Source organism: Rhipicephalus microplus, chromosome X (assembly GCF_043290135.1).
Source record: "Rhipicephalus microplus isolate Deutch F79 chromosome X, USDA_Rmic, whole genome shotgun sequence".
Classification (NCBI taxonomy): domain Eukaryota; kingdom Metazoa; phylum Arthropoda; class Arachnida; order Ixodida; family Ixodidae; genus Rhipicephalus; species Rhipicephalus microplus.
The window spans coordinates 212,919,616-212,941,918 of NC_134710.1; the positions used below are offsets into that span (position 1 = coordinate 212,919,616).

General features: G+C 42.9%; 1 protein-coding gene and 1 long non-coding RNA gene across 2 annotated transcripts in view; both read right to left on the bottom strand.

Annotated features, from left to right (window-relative positions):
- LOC142775957 (uncharacterized) overlaps nucleotides 1-22,303 on the bottom strand; it is a 68,014-nt gene that overhangs the window by 36,321 nt on the left and 9,390 nt on the right. The window contains exon 3 of the long non-coding RNA XR_012887180.1: nucleotides 3,450-3,527. This is a non-coding gene — a long non-coding RNA (uncharacterized LOC142775957). The remainder of the gene's footprint in view (nucleotides 1-3,449; nucleotides 3,528-22,303) is intronic.
- On the bottom strand, nucleotides 13,588-17,644 carry LOC119160751 (uncharacterized). The gene is made up of 3 exons (XM_037412969.2): nucleotides 16,334-17,644; nucleotides 15,647-15,764; nucleotides 13,588-15,251 (listed from the first exon to the last, which is right to left on the bottom strand). The coding sequence occupies exons 1-3, from the start codon at nucleotides 17,384-17,386 to the stop codon at nucleotides 13,999-14,001; spliced, it is 2,424 nt and encodes an 807-aa protein (XP_037268866.2). The 5' UTR covers nucleotides 17,387-17,644; the 3' UTR covers nucleotides 13,588-13,998.

Below are 22,303 nucleotides of genomic sequence, written 5' to 3' on the forward strand. Positions count from 1 at the left end.
CGTGACGACAACTGCTTTTATAAGAAACTGTAAAGTCGTATTCCTGCAGAGTGCCCAGCGTGCTAGTCGGCCAAATGGGTCACGAAGATTGACCAACCAGCAGAGCGAATGATGATCAGTCATGATGGTAAAGGGGCGTCCGTACAGGTAGGACTTACGCTCGGACTTGCTTAGCGAGCGATTTGCATACGCAACGACATGTTCTTTGGTATCCAAGCGTTGAACCAACACGGCGCCTACAGCGGTACCGCTAGCGTCTGTGTGAAGTTTTGTGGGAGCCAGAGGATTGAAGTGTCGAAGAATCGGATGAGATGTCAAAAGGAATTTCAACTCAGAAAAAGCGGACATACATTCCGGAGTCCAGTCAAATGGAATTGCCTTTCTGAAGCAGGCACGTGAGTGGGTGCGCGATATTGGCAAATCAAAGAATGAATCGACGGAAGAATGAGCAGAGGCCCAAAAAGTTGCGTAGTTCTTTTGTTGAGTGAAGTTGCTTGAACACCTACACTGCAGCCGTTTTCACGGGATTTGGCCGTATGCCTTTTTTGTTCATCAAGTGTCCAAGGACGAGTGTTTGGCGCTCTCCGAAACGACATTTCTTTGAGTTGAGCACCAAGCGTGCTTTGCTTAGACAGTTCAGCATGAGGTCGAGGCGTGTGTTGTGCTTACAGAAAGTGCGCCCAAAAATCACAACTTCGTCCAGATAACACATGCATACTTCCCACTTCAAACCATGCAGAATGTTGTCCATGGAGCGCTCGAAAGTTGCAGGTGCATTGCAAAGTCCGAAGGGCATCACATTGAATTAAAAAAGATTATCTGGTGTAACAAATGCCGTTTTCTCTTTATCTTCCTCATGCATTGGAATCTGCCCATACCCCGACCTCAAATCAACAGACGAAAAGTAGGAGGCTGATGAAAGACAGTCTATAGCATCATCAATACGTGATAGTGGGTACACGTCCTTCTTTGTGATAGCGCTGAGATGGCGGTAGTCAACGCAAAATCGCGATGTTCCATCTTTCTTCTTGACCAATATTACGAGAGCGGCCCACGGACTGCATGATTCCTGAATTACATTCTTCTTTAGCATCTTGCCAACCTGTTCATTTATCACTGCGCGTTTCGAAGGGGATACCCGGTATGGCTTTTGTCGTAGAGGTCTATGGCATGCCGTATCTATGCAGTGCTTTACATGAGAAGCAGGGAATGACAGTGGAGCCTGTAGCTGTGCGAAATTGAAAAGACCAGCATGTTTGCGCAGAATACTCGCCAGGTCATTACACTTGTTGGTGCTAAGAGACTTGTCAATCATTGCCATTATGGACATTGCCATTATGGAGGTGTCCTTGGCGTGCAAATGATTGGAATTGGGCTTATCCAGAGAATCACTGCTCTCTCCAAGGATGGCAATCGAGAACACCTGATGTTGACGGATCTTAGGAAGTTGTAGACACTCTGGCAGTACCGAAGGTTCATTGGAGCCGTTGATCACCCACAAACCAGTATGCCCTTGCGCAACCGACAACGTACAACAATAGGGTATTAGAACATTTTTCTTTATGCAGCTGAGGTGAATGGGCTCTACGATGGCATCAAATGTCGTCTTTGTTGCAGGGAAACTGCTGTCAGGAACACACTTGGCAGACAAGGGTGGTACAGTTGTGTCCATGGACACACAAAGGATGCTTTCTATACAAGGCAGGCTTTCCACAAACGCTACTGGAACATTTGAATCTAGTATAATCTCTTGTGCAGCAATCGACAGTGGCACCACAAAGATTCAGGAAATCGAGTCCTAGAATTACATATAAATTGAATTAAAGAGAATAGCAAAATCAGCGATAAAATTCTGGCCACCCAAACTAACAGTCACTGTGCAGACACCAACAGGTTGTAAGACAGGTCGTGACAAAGAAACCAATGGCAACCAGCTCCGAATCTGAATGGCACGACAACCTTGAAGCTACAGTAAGAGATAGGTGCATAAAACAGGCCACAATAATTCAATGATGGAATGAAGAAGAAGCAATGACAAAACGGCTCACTGACATTCAATGTGCCATCCCCAACATCGGCGTTGCGGTCAACAACCTCACTGCCTGCACAGGCAGGGTAGAATTTCACATTTACGAATTCAAGACTCACATAGGCCTTCGCCAAGGCCAATCAATGACGCCTCCTGTGGGCCCTACCGTCATTCACAATAGCCCTATCTCAGATATCGCATACCCTGAATACCACAATGGCCAACTCCACTAATGAGCTCGTGGTGTGGCAGTAGAACTGTCGGGGCTTCACTAAGAAGCAACCACTGCTGCAACAATATGTACGACATGCACAACCGAAGCCTCACATAATCATACACTAAACAGTGGGCACCATACCAAAACTTCCAGGTTTTAATGGACACGCTTTCCCGATTCCCGTTGATTGAGGAATCCAAATTTTAACTAGAAAAACAGGTTGTAAACATTGCGAGACTTTCAATAAGGTCATTTCCATCCATCCATCCAAGTTCAGGCAGGTGTGGCTGCGGGCTTGGGTGAATTACAAGGTGTGATGGAGTCGATGAAACAAGAAATTATGAAAGAATGAACATGCATCTAGCAGCACTGATGTATCCTATGCTGAGGAAAGATAGCCATAAGGAGCTCAAGTGCACCCACCTTACACAGCAGAAAAAAAAAAATTCTCCGATCACTTCTGAAAGAGCAGAAACAGCAGCATTATATTCGGCCTGTCACTATGAAGTGGCACTTCAACAACGCATCATGTTGCAGTACACCAATAACGTACCCACTGCGCTTAGAAAAATCAATGTGGTAGGGCTGTCTAACAACCAGTACAAACAGCGACATTATTTTTTTGTACAAAAGCAAAAATTACCACTCCTTGAGAGCAGTAATGTGATTTTTCAAGCATTCCCTAAAAAAAGTAAAAAATAACAAAACGGGATTCAAGTTCATGACCTGCGGCACGACCGCTTCCCAAATGCGCAGCAACCCCCTACACCACCAGAAGAGCTAGATGGTGGCGTCTAAAATGACTACAATCTTATGGCAAGGGCCCCTAATTTTTATCCTTACACTGCAGTGACAGGCCCCCACACCGTAGTCATTGCTTTACGGTGACAGGGTCAGTCCTTACAGCTGCATTGCCATTATGACTGGCCCCCTCTCTTTAACGATAGTACTGCACTGATGAGCTCTGTCACTGTAGTCACGATAGTACTGCGCTGACGAGCCCCGTCAGTAAAGTCACAGCCCTTTTCTTTTTGCCTGTTGCCGTGATATAGCACAAGATCTTACTACGAGCTGGCAGTTGACCAATAATACCTCACATACTACCTGGAGGCATCAAGTCTGCGAGAATGAGACCCGCGCTCTGAATGAAAGAAAGGATGGGTAGAGTGCAAGGAAAACAGAAGTTTTTATTAAAAAAAATACCTATTACTTAAGTGCTGCGTCATACTCGTGGGGCATCCTGTTAAGTGCCACATGTGTAGCTGTCGCTCACTCAGCCACCTGCAGAAACAATCAATAAAAGAAAGTATTTTGTACATTATGAATTCTGTCACAAAACTTGCTTGCATGAAAAGCCAGCCATATTTAGAACATAGTATTCCATAAATACACCCGACATTCAACACTTATAGAAATATTCCCCGGAAGAGTTAAAGTAAATTGGTAACGGGGGTTTAAAACTTTTTTTAATCTAGTGGTTTACCCATGTGAGAGTTTTGTGAGCACACTCTCTGCAAATGCTCTTTAACAGCACTTGTAGGAGGCTGCCATTTACACTGTGCCTACTTTGCGTACCTCTCCTTATATGCATTGATTTTCTATACTGTATCCTTCCTTATAATTAACCAACAAGCCATTCAACTGGTTAGGCATGCATATAAATATGCTTGAAGCTCTTAAATAATTAAAGATTCACCAGGAGTGCTTTTAAAGATTCACCAGGAGGGCTTGACTTGTCTAGTTTCTACGAAATATACGAAGTTTGCAAATTACATCCAACCACATAAAAGAAAACGACAAAGTCGACATGTAAAGGGTTCTTATTATTTTGCCATAAAAAGTATTGTTCCAAATTATTTTTTTGCGTTCATCAAATCTGCATGCTATGCCTACATTTTTGTCAATTGTAATGATGCATTCAAATATTCGTTCTGTCAAACCTTGTTGTCACAAACTAGCATGCACACCACTGCAAATTTTGATCGTGAACAATGGTTGTGAAAAAAGAAAAATGGCTTCTATTTATTTCACATATAACATGGCGCACGCTCATTACAAAACAAACTGTCGGTCTCCGGTCATACATTTTCGCCATCGGCTGTGCTCTGTTCCCTAGTTCTCAAATACACGACCCGCAGATATCTTAAAGTCAAGCCCTGCCCGCACATGACTGTCTTCATCGCACTTTTCATTTTTCCTAATAGGTGTGGTCATGACCTACACAGGCATAACTAGTCTATACCATTTTTTTTTCCTTGAAGGAACCACTGCAGTCAACATGTGTTGATGCATAACTGTGAAACAAAATTCTAGGATTTTGAATTGTCTAATCTCAGAATTGTCAAGATTTCAGTCTTTTTGAAGGCTGGTTTATGTCGTTGCAATACCTGCACTCAATCGCCTTTAAAATTGACTGATGTATGAGATAAGGAAAAATATTTCAAATTGCAATGTTGGGCATTTAAAACATTTTAGCCCTTTGTGGGTGCTTGTTTAAAGCCCTATTCAGAGTATGATATACTAGATAATATGCTGATACCTTCTCATGTAGCCACCACAACTGGTTCACTTGAACTAACAAATGCAAAATCTTGAGCTTTGTTAAGACATTACGAAGTGTCATTGTAGCTTACTGCCTCATCGGAGCCGACAGTGAGCTTGATGTTCATGATCCACTTTTTCTACTGGATAGTAAGTGAAACATGAGTGTATAGATCTTTTCTGGTCTAACTCTCCTTCTTGGGCGTCCAATATGCACATTCAGTTAGAGACCTTAAAAGTACACTAACAATAAGTATGAAGTTGAGGTGGAATGAGCAGAGCAATAAAGAACGCATCTAGATTTGGTAGGGTGTGACAAGAAAAGTTATTAGTAGAGATAAAGCGTAGACCGCGTATCTCCAACTCAAGCTCTTTTGCTTCAGACTCAGTGCTGAAGAAATGTTGTCATGAATCGGATTGCTCTCAGCCAATAAGAAAGTGCCATCACACGTCACCACATGCATGGAATCGGCCACTGTTTGGCCGCGGTGAAGTGATGCCGCGGTTTTCATGATTGCCACGTTCAATCTCGTTCTAGACTTTCAATCTTGCCCCGAAGATCACCACAAAGTAGGATTGCATTTCATTGAGTGTGCAAGGATCGCCCACGCTTTCGCGGCGGCAGCAGCTTTTTGCAAACGAAGCCTGGCTCCAACGGACGGAAAGCAAAGCGTCATTTTCTTTTATGATGTAGCGTTGCTGAATACTGTTTATGATTGCTCGTGTTTATATTTTTCATTTTCTTTAACACCGTTTTCTTTTTGGAGAACTCGAGCAGAGGCCCGATGCTGTGAAGAAAATTGCGGAAGAGCAGCGAGAGCAAAGCCATGCATAGCTACTCAATCCGCCCCTAGAATACGGCATGCATCCGAAGAGCAGGTGAGTGGGTACCAATGATAAGAAATGTACCATGAGATCAAAACCATCAAAGCCACATAATTTTTTTTTTGCAGGACAGCGGCAGACCACTAGTGAAATCAGCTGCAGAATCGGTGCGAGGCTTGCTCGTTTAAAGGACGTCGACATTACCGGAGTCAAGCTACACCTGGATGCTGTTATTGCCAATACGCTCACCGGCAAAAGCAAGAAATCAAAACAAAAGAATCAGGAAGATATCAAAATAAATAGCTCTTGGCAAATCACCGCTGAACTGCATTTGTGATCATTGAGACAAATGGAAAGGAGCATTAGTATTATCGGCATCAAATGAAACACAAACAGCCGCAAGCACCTCCAATTTATAGAGCGTCCCGTCGAGACATCACGGCGGACATGCGCAGTGCTACCAAACAGAACTGATGTGCGCCTATCAATGGTGATGACTGGATGAAGCATACTATAAGGTTTCTATTACTTGTCACTGTTTGCATTTCATTTGATGCTGATAGTACACGTATAATCCCTTCAGTCTCTGGCATTTTCTTCATTTGGTAAAGTTCAGTTGACAGCAATAACGACATGAATCCATAAATAATAGGATACATTGCCATTGCAACTGCACTTTCTGAATTTGTTTTGCACTATAATACACGAGGCCCACCACTGCAGACACGGGTGTAGGAGTCGACATGCTACGACATTATGATCAGGTGATGCCACCTTGCTTCACAGAACCTGGCTCTAACGACAGGTAGCCAGTGACCCGAGCGTGCCTTTTCTCAGAGTTTACTCCTTCATGCAGCCTCCTTTCATAACCAGTTTTTGTGCACTGGCATCTAGAAACAACAAAAGCTTAAAAAGCATGACTAATCTTTTCAGTGGTGCTGTAAGGCACAATTTGTGCATCGCACATGCAATAGAGCAGAGTACAATTTCACATTTAGGGTTTTTTCTTCCCAAAAATAACGAACATCAGGACGCATGACTGATAAAGCTAGCTTAGAAGGAGCAATTAGCCAAACACACACGCAGGCATTTGTTGCACGCACTTTCAAGAAGGCGACTTTCTCTGCGGACTGGTGACAGAATTATCAATTTAGTGAATGACATTTACTTCACACAGGACTTCTCTATTTCTATCAGAAGACGCAAACACCTCGAAGTCTTCTAAAAAATAATTACCTCGTGTAAGTGATCCCTTATAAGCAACTCCAACCTATGCACGCTGATTGAGGAAAATGTCAGGAGGAAAGTACCAACACACAAAGAAAAACCAGTAGGGGCGACACAGTTTGATGGAAGAAAGCAGTTTTTGAACGAGTTTGTCTCTTCAAAAGGTTAATAATGTAGCCTAATAAGATAACTTGTACTTAGTTTTATCCTTTCGTTCTTTCATTCAGATATCTGCTGATGAAAACTCGCCGTGTAAGCTTGGGGGCTGACATGTTTGATTAGTTGGTAAAGAAATTTTTTATCACACCTCTTCAAAAAGACTGTGGGCAGCACTTTTCCTTCCCAATTATCACTGGGGTTATGTACGTGTGGAAGAACCAATAATGTTTGGGCCAAACCCGAAGAAAATGAAGATTTCAAGAGACCAGTTCAGTGGCGATGCTAGGAGGAGGCTTGGGAGATTCAATCCCCACCTCACGGATATTATTACATTTGTAAATGTATACACGTGTCCTTCAATAGCAGCAATGGTGTAGTGGTTAGAGTATCAGTCTCGCGTGCAAGAGGTTCGTGGTTTGAATCCCGGATCCAAGCATTTCCCAAATGGATTTTAAAAAAATCTGCGTGATGATGGTACTATCCAAAGAGAACTGGGGTGCGGCCTCACTAGTGACCACCACCAGTCTTTATCCACAGAAATATACCTGGTAACATGACAGAATACTATAGCATTAATTAAAGGGTGGTAGGTATAGTAATTGAACTCAATAGGAGATACAAGATGAAGGTGGCACAGGCTTATGCACCTACATCCAGCCACGATGACACACTAGTTGAAAGCTTCTATAAGGACGTGGAATCAGCGGTGAGTAGGGTAAAAACACAGTATACTATACTGATGGGCGATATGACTGCTAAGGTAGGAAAAAAGCAGGCTGGAGATCAGGCAGTAAGAGATCATGGCATTGATACTAGAAATACCAGAGGGGAGTTATTAGTAGAATTTGCAGAATGCAATTATTTACATTTCTTAAATACCTTCAACCGAAAACGAAGTAATCGTAAGTGGACATGGAGGAGGCCTAATGGTGAAAGTAAGAACGAATTAGACTTTATGCTGAGTGCACATCCAGGCATCGTTCAGGATGTAGAAGTTTTTGGCAGGATAGGATGCAGTAACCATAGAAAGGTAAGGTGTCAAATTCGCCTAGACTTGAAGAAGGAACGACAGTAACTGATAGTTAAGAAGCCAATCAATGAGCTAGCACTGAGAGGGAAAGTACAGAAATTCAGAGTCTCGCTTCAGCATAAAAACTCGGCTCTCATCGGGAAAACCAGCCTCAGCGTTGACGAACTGAGCGATCATAAGACAAGTATCATTACAGAGGGTGCAGTAGCAGTTGGAGGTACGGTAGTTCGACAGGACACTGGCAAGCTGTCCCAGGAGACAATGAGTCTCATTAAGAAACATCAAAGCATGAAACTCTCAAACACAACAAACAAAAAAGAACTGGCAGTGCTTTCAAAGTTGACTAAGAAGCGTAAGATATCCGATATAAGGAGGTATAACGTTGAGAAAATTGAACATGCTCTAAAGAACGAAGGAAGTGTCCAAGTGGTGAAGAGGAAACCTGGGATAGGCAAAAACCAGATGTACGCACTAAGAGAAACAGAAGGCAAAGTAACTAGCCATATGAATAGAATAGTTAAACTAGCAGTAACCCATATGACATCCTGCTAGTAATGACAGAAGAAGTCAGAAAAGCCTTGGAGGGACCGCAGAGAGGCTAAGCTGCTTTTCAGGTTCGGGTAACATCAAATCTGCTGAAAGATGGAGAACAGCTTGTGTTAGAAAAACTAGCCACCCTGTTCACAAAGTGTTTCCTGACGGGGAGGGTACCATAATCTTGGAAGAATGCTAACATCATCTTAATGCATAAGGAGATGACAAGGACTTGAAGAATTACAGGCCGATCGGCTCGCTCTCTGTCATATGCAAGGTATTTACAAAGATAATTGCTAACAGAATTAAGGCAGCATTATAATTCAGACAACTGAAGGAACAAGCAGGATTTCAAACGGGCTACTCAACGATTGACCACATTCCTACTATCTATCAGGTTATAGGGAAATGCTCAGAATACAACCAAACATTATACATAGCCTTCATAGATTACAAGAAGGCATTTATTTAGTAGAAATACCAGCAGTCATGCAGACACTGCAGAATCAGAGCATTGACAAAGCATTTATAAACATCCTGGAAGAAATCTATAGAGAATCAACTGCCACCATAGTGCTTCATAAATAAAGCGACAGAATATCAATCAAGAAGGCTGTGAGACAAGGGGATACAATTTCCGCAATGCTATTTACCACGTGCTTACAAGAGGTTTTCAAGGGCCTAGAATGGGAAGGGTTACATAAGAGTTATTGAAGGGTACCTTAGTAAGCTGCCCTTTGCAGATGATTTTGCATTTTTGAGTAACTCAGGGTACAAATTGCGACTCATGATTACTGAATCAGACGAGGAGAGCAGGAAGGTAGGTCTTAAAATTATTCTGCAGAATGCGAAAATAATGTACAACCTTGGATAAGAACAGCGCTTCAAGATAGGTAATAGTGCACTTGAAGTTGTAAAAGACCACGTCTACTTAAGAGAGGTAATAACCACGGAGCTGAACCTCGAGATTGAAGTAACTAGAAAAATTAAGAATGAGGTGAAGCACATTCAGCAAGCACTCTCAAATGATGACTGATAGATTGCCACTATCCCTCAAGAAGAAGGCGTATAACAGCTGCATTTTGCCAGTACTTACCTACGAACCAGAAACCTGGAGGCTCGTTCAGCTTAAATTGAAGATGACGCAGTGAGCGATAAAGAGAAAAATGGTAGGTGTAACCTTAAGAGACAAGAAGAGAGCAGAAAGGGTCAGGGAACAAACCGGGGTTAAGGATATCATAGGTGAAATCAAGAAGAAGAAAAAGAATGGGGGCCGGGCATGTATCGCTTAGGCAGGATAACCACTGGTCATTAAGGATAACCAACTGGATTCCCTGAAAAGGCAAGCGGGTTAGAGGGAGTGCACAGAGTTATGTCGGCAGATGGGATTAGGAAGTTTGCGTGAACAAAATGGCATCAGCAAACACTGGACCGAGTTGACTGTTGGAACATGGGAGAAGCCTTTCTCCTGCAGTAGACATAGTCAGGCTGATGATGATGATGATGATACATTATGTGCACAAACATATGCCAGATCACCAATATAGAGAAGTCTGATTCAACCTCCCACCTCACGGATATTATTACATTTGTAAATGTATACACGTGTCCTTCAATAGCAGCAATGACGTAGTGGTTAGAGTATCAGTCTCGCGTGCAAGAGGTTCGTGGTTTGAATCCCGGATCCAAGCATTTCCCAACTGGATTAAAAAAAAATCTGCGATTCAACCTGAACTCCAGCAAAAAGTTTCTGTCTACTGCCGAGGATACGTATGTTCATAACTAAAATTGTGCTTATGTGAAAACAGGCTAACACCAACCTATTTGTCTAATTGCTTTTCACAGACTTGTCTATAAGAAAGAGAACAGGCTTCTTGCTCATATGAGCCACAAGTTCCCAGAAGCCACAGGCTCCCAAACCTTCAACTTTGTTTGTTGAAGGTTAGGATCACCATTTAGCCTCTAGCTTCAAACGTGGTAGTAGTAGAGAAGAAGGTGAGGACGGGAGTGTTGAAACAGCGTGATGGCATGCCCTCACTGAAAGGTGAACCTGAAGGCTGACCCTCCCACTGGGCGAGGGGAGCTAGCACGCTGTTTGGGACTTCAGCAGGTCCCAGAGTACATGTTGAGCAGACTTGGCTCAGCGCCCCCTCAAAAATGACGCGTGGGACCCTTGTACCCCCTTAGTTACGCCACTGACTCACAGCCTATTTATGCAGTTTCATCACAGCTAATATAATAAGAAGAGGTACACTAAAACCTCATTAAAACAAAGTTGCATATTATACAGAATAGGTTTGTTAAAACTGAAAGCTCGTTACAAAAGTATACTTTAGCTAGCACTATAACTATTGCAGAACTGTTCTTTATTTATTTCGTCATAACAAACATTAGTTATATCTGGGTTTGTTATATCGAGGTTTGAGTGTATAACTGATCTACGAAAACTTTTACGAATAACGGCAACATGTCAACAGACATGCAAGAGGATGCTGATGCAGCGCAGCAAACATGCATGCATGTGTTCAAGGGGGGAAGGGGGAGTAGAATTGCTAGGTTTTGAGTGAATGCATAAGGCACATTCAATTGAAGGACCACTGGACATAATATTACGACGATCAATCTGGAGGCTACTGCTGTAAACTATCTGATATAATCCTGCTGCTCCCTTGATATATATATGAAGTGGAATCAAGGAGAACAAACTAATGAAATCATTCAGTATGCAGCCAATTTTGAAAAAAGAAAAACACATAAGCATGAGGTGTTTTTTATTTAGATTTATAAGTATCAAAAATGTGTTGGTAAATGTCTCACGAGTCAACAATTGTACAAATTTGCAAAATAGATAAAGAGGTCACGTGAGCTCTGTAAAAGTAGTTTTGTTGATGCGACCAAATAAAAAATTGTTTTTTGTGCATAAAAAACTGCCATGAGAGGAACTGTGATGCTAAAGTGCTGCCCTTCTTTCAAACTGTGCCTACTTAGCTGGAGTGTAGTTGTACAAGTGCTGCCTGTGTACCTTATCAAACTTCAATTTAAACCGGCATTTTATCAATGTTGTCATCAGGTCATTATGTTCCTCTGGGATTCCCGTAGTAGTGTTTGAGCAAAGAAAAATTTCGTTAGAATCATTAAATTATTTTGCAATATTTGTTTGTGTACTACAATCTCAAGAAAATGGATGACTGCTGTATGCCAGGAAAGGTTACTGCAGAATGTGAATCGGCCATCACTTTTGATATCACATTGTGGATTCAATTGGGCAATCACCCTTGCAACTGCGCTATACTATCAAAAAATTAAGCCTGCTGTATCCAGCTAAATTTAGGTGAAAATGAACAAATTTGTGTGGTCATATGCATTTGTGTATTTTCTTAAAGGAAGTCAAGAGCTAAAAATTCAAACTTCAGTTCCAACTCATTTTGATTCCCTATGCAAGCAGACGGGTTGGTGCTATGTATTTGAATTTACTAAAGGGACTATGTAGAGTTTTATTGTTTTAACCGACTGTACGTGTAAGCAAGGAAATTGCATCTGCCATCTCTTGATAAATTATGCGTACCATGATATCCATGCCTAACCACTAATTTCATACAGTGTTGCGAAATAGAGCCCCTTCCCTAACTTCATTGAAATGCACACACAATTCTATAAACTAACGACTTCAGCATCCATGCATGTGCCCTGCTGTAAATTGCACTCATGTCATTTGTGGAGTGAGAGCGCTTGCAAAATATTTGCGATGTATAAAAATACGTGGAGGCACACAAAGACATACAAGCTTTCAGCTTGTGCGGAAGCTTTATGTACAGCTGCGGCCACATCTATGTAGAACACGCCAACAGCCAGTTTTTGCTCCACCGTGCGAAAACTTGACACAGTTTCTGGCTCTAAATTGATGTCCCTAGTGAAAATCTGTAACTGGGAATCTAACTGGTTTCAACTGGTATTAACTGGTATCAACTGGTCCCAGTTGGGAACTAACTGGTCCCAGTTGATGCCAGTTGCAACTGGTTCCAGTTAGCAACTGGTCCCAGTTGGGAACTAACTGGTCCCAGTTGATGCCAGTTGCAACTGGTTCCAGTTAGCAACTGGTCCCAGTTGGGAACTAACTGGTACCAGTTGATTCCAGTTGCAAGTGGTCCCAGTTAGCAACTGGTCCCAGTTGGGAACTAATTGGTCCCAGTTGAAACTGGTTCCAGTTAGCAACTGGTCCCAGTTGATTCCAGTTACCAACATGTCCCAACTCAACTGGCCACCCACAGGGACCACAGGAATTTCATGAGCATGCCCTTGAACTGGAAGCAGTGCCCAGCTGAAAACCATAAGCAATTCAATTGGAAGAAAATGGTCCAAGTTGTGCCCTAAATAGAAATGCTGCCAGTTTTTTTTGGTTTTATGAATCGTTACAGTGAAAGAACAGAAAAAAATTGAACTAGATGTATGTGACACACTGCTGCACTTGAAGGAATTGGTTTTATCCATAGGTTTTTTGTCCTACTCATTGTAGGGTACTGTATTACCAGCCTAGTAGTACTTTAAAGGACCAGTATTAGAATAGATTACAATGAGTAACTGTCATCTTGCAAATGGTGAGTTGTGGTTTATAAATGAATTATTTTTTCTTCTTTAGATGTCAGCCTCTTTACATTGTTTACCTCGATATTAGAATAATCTGAACAGTTTTACTTAATCTCGTATTTTTGAAAATCCTATTATTGTGAAATATTTCATATCGAAATTGAGCAACACAGTGCACTCAGTCGTACGCTTTAGCATAATTACATTGAACTAATATCAAACAGCTGTTGTCAATCTTTTTACATCCATCACGGCCTGATTGACGCCCGAGTATTAATATTATCATCTTGTTGGAGCATAATAGTCTTGTGTGCAGTACAGCGGTTACTTCCGTGCAACAACTAAATGTGGGGTAGTGCCGACAGTTATCCCAACTGAGACTACTGCCGACATGCTGCAGACACAACTATATTAGAAGCAAATGGCTTGTGACTTATTGCATGTGGCTGAACAGCACGAAAGGTTTATTCATACAAGTACATTCATCCAAAGGAACATAACCAAAGGTTACACGATTAAACCCATATAATAATACAAGCAAAAGGGATTGCTTGAGTACTATTTTGAGAACAGTAGTAGTGAATTTAATCATTGGGTTCGCCTGGAAAATGTGCAAGTGCCTTTGAAATGGTCCCCATAAGAACCGAGTTGAGCCCACATTCTTATAAGAACAACCTAAAATAATAGGGAATGTTGGACATGCTGGCATGGCATGAGCAAGGCAGTAGTTAAATGTGTAGCATGTCAGTTACATGCAACTCCGAGTGCGTTCACACTTATCATAAAAAGTATAACATGACACCTTTAAAATTTTCCAAAAAGCTAAATGCAAACAAAAATCAGGTAATCTTTTTATGGGAAACGATTGGCAAGATTACAAAAAAATTGCCTTTCGTTCCAGTCAATCCACAGGCATGGAGCTGCCTGCCTGTCCACTTCGACGACATTCTGTGCCACCCACTTCTGAACACATGAAATGTGTGTTGTGCCGAAACACAGAGAACTAACATAGCTGTTAGACACAAAATAAATCCTTTTTCTGTCACTGCAGCTAACTGACACAATATGCTGGATCTTAGCATGCATATTGTCTCGCAGTCGTACAGCTGTGCAGTTAGTTTTTTGAGGCCTTTGATATTGTTCGCTGTGGAACATGCGTCCAGAGATGCGAACTCTATCATATTCCTCAACAGGCCCTGTGATTTGGTGTGGGACTTGCGCTTCAATAATTCTATGAATGGACTCACTGACAGCTCTTGGTTTTCCCAAAAGGGCCAGCGACTCTTCTTTGTTGCACAAATCAGAGCACAAGAAATTCTTAACTTGCTCACTAGCGGCTGCATTGTGTGCGCCAACTTTGCTGGCCATAAGCACTCTGCTCATCACTTGGTGAGGCACTCCTTTAGCGGAAGTGACGAGCTTTTTAATCTTTCCTAAGCCCGCCTCAAAGACAAAGCAAGAGTGTGCCCAGAGTGGCCCTTGCATTGTAACACTTTTTGCAAGGTGCAACAACAAGTGTACATTCGAAGTCATTTCCTTCTTAGAGTAGAGAACTTGGACTTGAATAACAAATTGCACAAGACACTCAGTACTATCCCTGATGTCTTTGGCTGAGACAGTATCTCCAAGTAGGAGGTATACAGCTTTCACCAGCAAGCTAAAGTGTTTGTGGTACTTGCCAGGCAAGATTCTGTGAACACAAACAAGGCTGTAATACAACAGCCACTGTTGCCACTCGCTTGCCTTCCAAAACTTTCTCAGTTCAACAGATCTTGGCAGGCGCGTGATGCATTGAGGAGGCTTAATGGCACAAAGCCTTTCGTCAACCATCCTAATCAACTGTGGCGACCCTATATAATATGGAGCGCCTACACCAGACATCCACAGCTCCATAAACTGGCGTGTGACACCAAGTAAAACCCCATGCATATAATCAGGCGTGAAGCCCCACACAATGTCAAACCCCACCAAATTAATTAATGGGGAAGGCCCTTTAACTCCTCGCACATTAACACCAGTCCTGTGCACTTCAGCCATGTCTTGCATCATCCCTTCTTTAGTCCTGTCGGGTGGAGCTTCAGCGCTTATAGGGTACTTGACTGTTCCTGCAAAATAAAAATGATAGAAACAAATTAAATACAAAACTCGGGAGGGTGGGCAAAAAAACCTTTGCAGCAATGAATACTAGATTTTTCTAACTGGTAATAATATTCCTGCAAATGTCAGGTACTCCTAACTGCTGTAATAATGCATACAGATGTGAAGGCCACATGAAGCTTTCTAGAAGTTTGTAAAGTAAAGAAGAAGGCTAGCATGTCTTGAATGCACGTTAACTTTTAGTGTGACAAAAATACTTTAAGAAAAGAATGCGTGAAAATAAAATTAAGTAGGATGTAATAATAATGCACAAACCAAATTTCAGTAACAAAATAGTGATTGTGAAGCTGATATCCAGGATGTAGTCTGTCAGATATTTTTGTACACAAGTCAGTTTGCTTACCTTCAATGCATTTGCCAGGGTGCAAACACCAGCCACACCCAAAGTATCCATTATACTGGACTGTGTTCTGCATCAGAGCCCTGGCTGGAGCATCGGCTACAGCAGCGAAACAATAGACCTGTAATGTAACAAAAAGAATATAGTTTTAATGAAGAAATGGGACAGTGCTATATTGGTTTTCAAATTCAATCATACTCAAGTCTGGTCGGGATAAGATTTCTCGGTCCCGATTGCCTACTTTGTGCAAGCAGTAGAATGAGGCTAATCGTGGTGTAGAATGTCAATCTGAATCTGGCACAATTGTGAGTTCAAGTGGCTGTGCGACAGTGGTATTAAACTTGGCTCAAATGCTTGTGTGTTGACAATATGTATTTTTAAAGCAGTACCATTATTTGTTGTAACATAATTTTAAAAGAATTATAGTTAAATCAGGCACTTCACCAAAAGTCAAGAATATTTCGTGCATTGCTCAGTTTTTAAAGCGTTATATAGCAGTTAAATTAGACTAAAATGAAAGCTTTTTCATGAAGCCAAAAAAAACTAGTATCACTACAGTAGTAAGTTTTCATTTGCCTTCTCTTTTGCTGTTTCTTTTTTTAGTTTTTGGTTAAGGAATATTGCGGAAGGACACAATATGCATCTAAGTTTGCTAGGAGGAGACTACGCAATGAAATAGAAGTGGCTCACTTTTGATTGAAAGGTCTCTCCATCACATGTCCACTCGATACCACTCCTGGTAAGCGAGTCCATTTGCTTCGTGAATGCCTCCAACACCAATGTCATGTCTGGGTGGCACTGTCCATACCACAGTGTAGCAACAGTAACATTTTTCAAACGCAATCCGGGCGGCAACTCATTAATTGTCGTCTGCACGGGCCATATCGAAAACTTGGATGAGTTGAACACAGGACTACCATCCGAGTTTATGGTCAATGTGATGTCCATAGCGCCAAGACCCAGTTCTTTTCTTTGGTGCAGATACAAACTTCCGTCTGTAAAGTCTGTCATAGAGGCGGCGTGTGAACGATGTGCAAGTGCATTTAAAGAGTTTTTAAGTGACCTGGAAGTATCTTGAGACGAAAGAATTGAAGAAATCTGTTGCCCCATGGGAAGGGTCACAAAAAAACTTCCTTGCGCAGTAAGGGTATCTCCACTGTACAACTGTTGGCATTGTGTACATGTTGCATTGAATTCTTTTCTTTTCTTAAGGTCCCCGTCACATTCGCCGAGAAGGCAAATGCAGTTGGGACAATAGAAATGAAAGCCCATGCTATCAGTGGAGACTCCCGCAAATTTCTTAAACAGAAACTTCGTGTCAGGGAGATCCTTTCTTTTCATTAAAAAACTGACTAGTTTCATCAGGTGTTCTACCTGTGTCCACGCCAGGCCAAAGTTAACAGCAAAGTCCATGACTAGGGTCACGATGTCTTCAGCAGATAAATCGGAGTCAAAGGAGCCATCAGTTTCACGATCATCCTCCTTTGCGTTCTCTGCCAGGGCTTCCTCATCGTCGCTCGGTCCCGACTCTTCGCACTCGTCGACTTCATCGTTTGCCCAGACGCGAACTGGCGAATTATCAGCAGGTTCATCTGCAGCAGCATTACCATCAGACATCACGTTTTCCACTTGGCTAGTGTCAGTCGCGAGGCGAGACGCCCTGTACCGCGTTGATCTGGGCAGCTCTTTCCCATCGAAGGATGGCTCTAGATATAACTTCCGTCGTTTAGGCGTCCGGGACATGTTAGCGGTACAGAATGTACACTTCGAACTGTGGTAAAATGCCTTCAGTCTAATAAAAAAAATACAAATCGATATGTATTAGCGTGCGCTTGAGTGGAAATCTTTCGATCCACGAAAGCGCAAACGCCATGCAAACGACTTGAGATCTGGATTCAGTCGGCTTTGTAACGGCTTAGCAATGAAGTGAATAATAGGTAATATATTTTTATTTGCATTTCTAGCACCGAACGTTACAGGTTTTTTATTTATATATAGGCCGTTTCTTTAACAACGTTATTTATGAATTTGTACGCGTTTAATGGTCTCTTCGTTTTGGCTGCACCGGCTGAACCAGTTCAAAGGGTGCAGCACCTTCGTCCTCGTTTTGCCGGAGCAGCGCGCGCCCTCTGTCGCACCCTCTGCACTGGCTCCCTCGTTTTGTCTAGGTGTAAGCCTAGTTCCTGACGAGTTCTGTACCGGCGTGCACGCACTCCAAAGCAGGTGCAGAGTAGTGCAGCATGGCGGGCGTCCCCCCAAGGCCAGAGCAGACGACGTTGCAAATAGTTGTTCAGGGCGTTCAAAAGGAAGTTAAGGCACTTCACAATCCCGACGGGTCATTTATGACGGACGCCAACGGTTACGTCTATGAGGCATCAGGTAAGTCAGGCTGCATGCATTGCCAAAAAACGTGGTTAGCGGCCAGGAGTCGTAGTCGGTCAGCAAACAGCCTCGTAGCATTGCTTATGCTATGTCGGTATTTTTAATCTTGGTTTTCGCCCTTGCAGACGGCAAGCGCGTTACGTTGCGGTTCATGGCAGGGAATCGTGAAAATGACCCCCCTCCGGCACAACCGCCGACGCCTTCTCCTGCCTGCGACGGCGACGTTGACAGCGATGGGGCTTTAGCCGCATTTCCAGCAGCAGCCGCGTCGGCTGAAGATGTGGAAGAGCTTTGGAGCGCCCGAAAAACAAGGTTCTTCATCGCCAAATACTCGGAAATGAAGGACTTGGTGGGAAAAACCAGGGCACTTCGGTATGTCATCCTATGTCCAAAATTATTTGCAGCTTTTTATTATTCCGTTTCACTCTAGGCAAGCACCAACAAGATAAGGGCGCATGAAGTTCACAATGGCGATGGTTATTGTTGCCTACATTTTACTGCCAGCAATTTACATTTTACTGCCCCCCCCCACTGAAAAAAAATTTTGGCTATGCGCCTGACTGTGACATATACGTTTACATATACACACAAACAGTATGTATAGTCACGCACATATATACACAACGAAGGCATTCGTAATGTTTCATTAAGTCAAGTGATCTTCAAAAACAGCGACGGTGCTTTTGTGTTGGGCATTGCACAACCGCTGTCTTGCCGAAAAGGTGCAGCACCTCCAAGCTCAAGCCATGTTGCAAGTGTAGTGCTGCCTTGAGAATTTGCACTAGAGGGAATTGCATGTTGTTATTCTGAGGCACATCTCTAGCAAGTCTCGCCCTGCAGTCCTTGTGTCTTCACTGTCTGTCCGCATTTCTCTCGCACTGCCACTTTTCAAGATGGTGCAGCTCATTGTTAAAAGAGATATGCTTCTTGACACGTGCTACCCTATCTTTGAACCTAGACTGCGCCGTCGTGTCAGCAAACAAGGTTGCGCAGCTGCATGTTTTACAATGCAAAGACAGGTTAGAATATGGCTGTCTCCTTAGTGAAGCTTTATGATCCAAAAGAGTGATTTACACAATGTTCAACTTCTCCAACATAATGCTTCCCGCACAAAAAGAACGTTCGCAGTTATCAGAAGTGTGTGAATAGTGAATTTCGGAACCTAATCAAGTAAGAGTCAAATAGTAATGGCACCAAATAGAATACAAATAGTAATTGAATACTGTTTGAATAGTAAGTAGACCATTTTCAAAACAGCCTTAGAACAGAACATTTTATTTGAAACAAATAGTCACAAACTTTCGACAAAGGCCATTACAGTCAGTTTGAATCTACTCAAAATACCACAATTACGAAAACTAAGGTAATCTCGTATGCAGCAGGAACTAGAATATTCGTAACATTTTGTAATTGTAGGTTCAACTACGGCATTGACTAGCGTTATCAACGTGAGACTTTGTCACCTCACTTTAAATAAAATTGGGACACAAAAACAAAACAATTTACAACCAAACATTGCAGATACAACTAAATATGTAACGGAGCAGATCAACCCGTCATCACAACATGGCCTGCGCACTAAAAGCGGATAACAATGGGCGTTGAAATTTACATCTGCAAGAACAATTTACGCAAACGCAAAACTTGTATCTGTTGCTAGTCGTGAAGCTGCAAGCACTCGTAGTTCCCACCTTTGGTTATTACAAGACGAAGACAGGAGCTGATAAATGCGATACAGCTAAAGTGCAGTAAAAATTGAGCAAGAATGGAGCTTTCAGAAGCGCATTCATTCGACAATCAATATAGTGTAGGTAGTCTTGCAAAAGCTTGGGCTGCGTACAGGTCACATTAGGGATTGAAAGAATGACTTGTAGCTGTTTCGTTGTTTTGGGGTTCTCCCGCCAGTGCCGATTATTAAAAGAATATTTGTTACTTAGAATATGTGCAATTCGATTCGACTTAGGAACCGAATACAGTGCTGTTTGATTCATTATCCAAAATTTTCGAATAATCGAACATCCCTAGCAATTATCCCTGAAAGCTACACATATGAAGTACTAAGGAAAGGTTCATGTGCTACTGCAAGACTTGGGTCACGTTACGTCGCTTCCTTCTTTCCTACTAACTGTGCTTTGCTTTTTTGTTTAGCACAAGAAGGCTTCTGTGGAAGAAGTTGGCTGAGGCCATCAATACGGAGTTCTTGTGCAACGTGACTGCCACACAAGTGGAAAACAAATGGAAGTCGCTGGACAGAGCATATAAAAAGTCAAAAAAAGACAACAATTCTTCAGGTCACCACCGTGTGAACTGTGAATATGAAGAGTAAGTTACGATTGTGTCTTCATATCTTCAGTGATTCTCATAGTGTCTATTACAGAGAGCTGGCAGAAGTCTTGGAAAAAGAACATAGTGTAAATCCAAGGCTGCTCTTGGAGCCTGGAAAAACAATCCTGCCTAGTGCAAGTCCAGAGTAAGTAAAAATTACTTAATTTGTGCTGTAGCCTGGAAATGACATGGCACCTGTACAATTACTTTCAACAGCACCAGCATCACTGAAGCACCTCAAGATGCAGCAGTCCCAGTCGAGTGCAACACAGCATCCAAAGTTCGGAGCAGCACAACGCCAAAAAGGAAGCGCCAGAGTAGGTCCCAAGTCACGCCGCTCTTGGAGGCATTAGAAAAAATGCAAGCTTCGAGAGCTAAGCAAGAGGAGGCAGCAGTGAAACAACTGGAGGAAAGAAAAAAATGGGAAGAGGCAAAGGCAAAGCGGCATGATGAGCGCATGCAGCGATTCGATCGGTTGATCGACGTACTCTCAAATAAGGACGGGTTATAATATGGGCAATAAACTTTTATAACACTAGCAGTGTCTACTCCATCTAATTTGTTAAAAAAAAACATTGCTTCTAGACGCGGCACCCCACTTCGCAAAACATTTGCACACTGAATAAATCGCGAAGCAAAGATGAACTTCTAGCACTGTTCCTTTGCAATGAACTCTCGCAGAGACTGACTGTAGCCTGGCAGACTGCAATCAAAATCTCCTTCACTTTCATCATTGCCCACATCTTCTTCTTGGGGAAGCGTTGCAAGTTCCTCAAGGAAGTCCCTTTCATCGTTGCACATGTTGTGTAGCACACACGCAGCCATAACTATATAGCAGCACTGTTGCACACTTTTTGCATCAACAAGGTAGAGCCTCCTAAAACGCTGTTTAAGCAGGCCGAAGGTGTTCTCAATAAGCACTCGTTGTTGACTGTGTCGTTTATTGAAGCTCTTTTTCCACGTAGGAAAAGAACTTCCATTGTCCTTGAATGGGGTCATGAGCCATGGCATCAGTGGATATGCACTGTCACCCAGTATATAATTGTCTTCACATTCCTGAATTGCGCGTGCAAAGAAGGGGCTCTCCCTCAGGACACGGGCGTCGTGAACCGAACCTGGAAACCCAATAAACACGTTCAGCAACTTGTTCCTGTCGTCGCAGATTCCTTGCAGGATTATCGAAGGCCACTTTTTCCGGTTGAAGTAAGACTGCGTAGATTCGCTTGGAGTGAGTATCCCGATGTGTGATCCATCGATACAGCCGATGGTGTTTCTTGGGCCCTTGCCTTTACTTTTGGCGAGGAAGCCGTTCTTTATGCGGGTCACTTCCGCGCTACTAGGCCAGCAAATTATCTCATCGCTAATAGCGTGTAAGAAGTGAACGACCCGTGTCACACAAACATGAACAGACGACTCGGTAACATCGAATTTGTCGCCTATGGCGTACATAGATATTTGTGAGCCTAGGTACACAAGCGCTATGAGGCATGTTTTTTCGGCACTGATTTGTTGGCGGCCTTGCACTGCCCTTGGGTAGAAGGCTGAAGTCTTGAACTTGGCCCTGAAACTATCAAAAGTCTCCCTGGACAGCCTGAAGAGGCGCTTGAATTCATACTCATGGTACCTGCCGATAATGCTTTCGTACCCGGGTACACGGTTGGCATCGTCGCGCACCAACGCGCACGCGACCAAGATGCACGCATCGTCGTACTCATCGTCGCAGTCACTGCAAACGGCACCGCTGACGGAATCGTCGTCGCTGCTCGAGTCCAGCAATTCCATCGCAGTCACAAGAAGTGCCATCACGGCCGTGTATTGATCGGACAAGGCGGCGGAGGCGGCTATTTTAGGCTTACACTACAAGGTGTTCTCCGGCCTGCACTCACGTCAACTCACGCCTTCGTTTTGGCTGTAGCCGTCGCGCGCTAGTGTCGGCTAGTGCCGAGGCGTGGT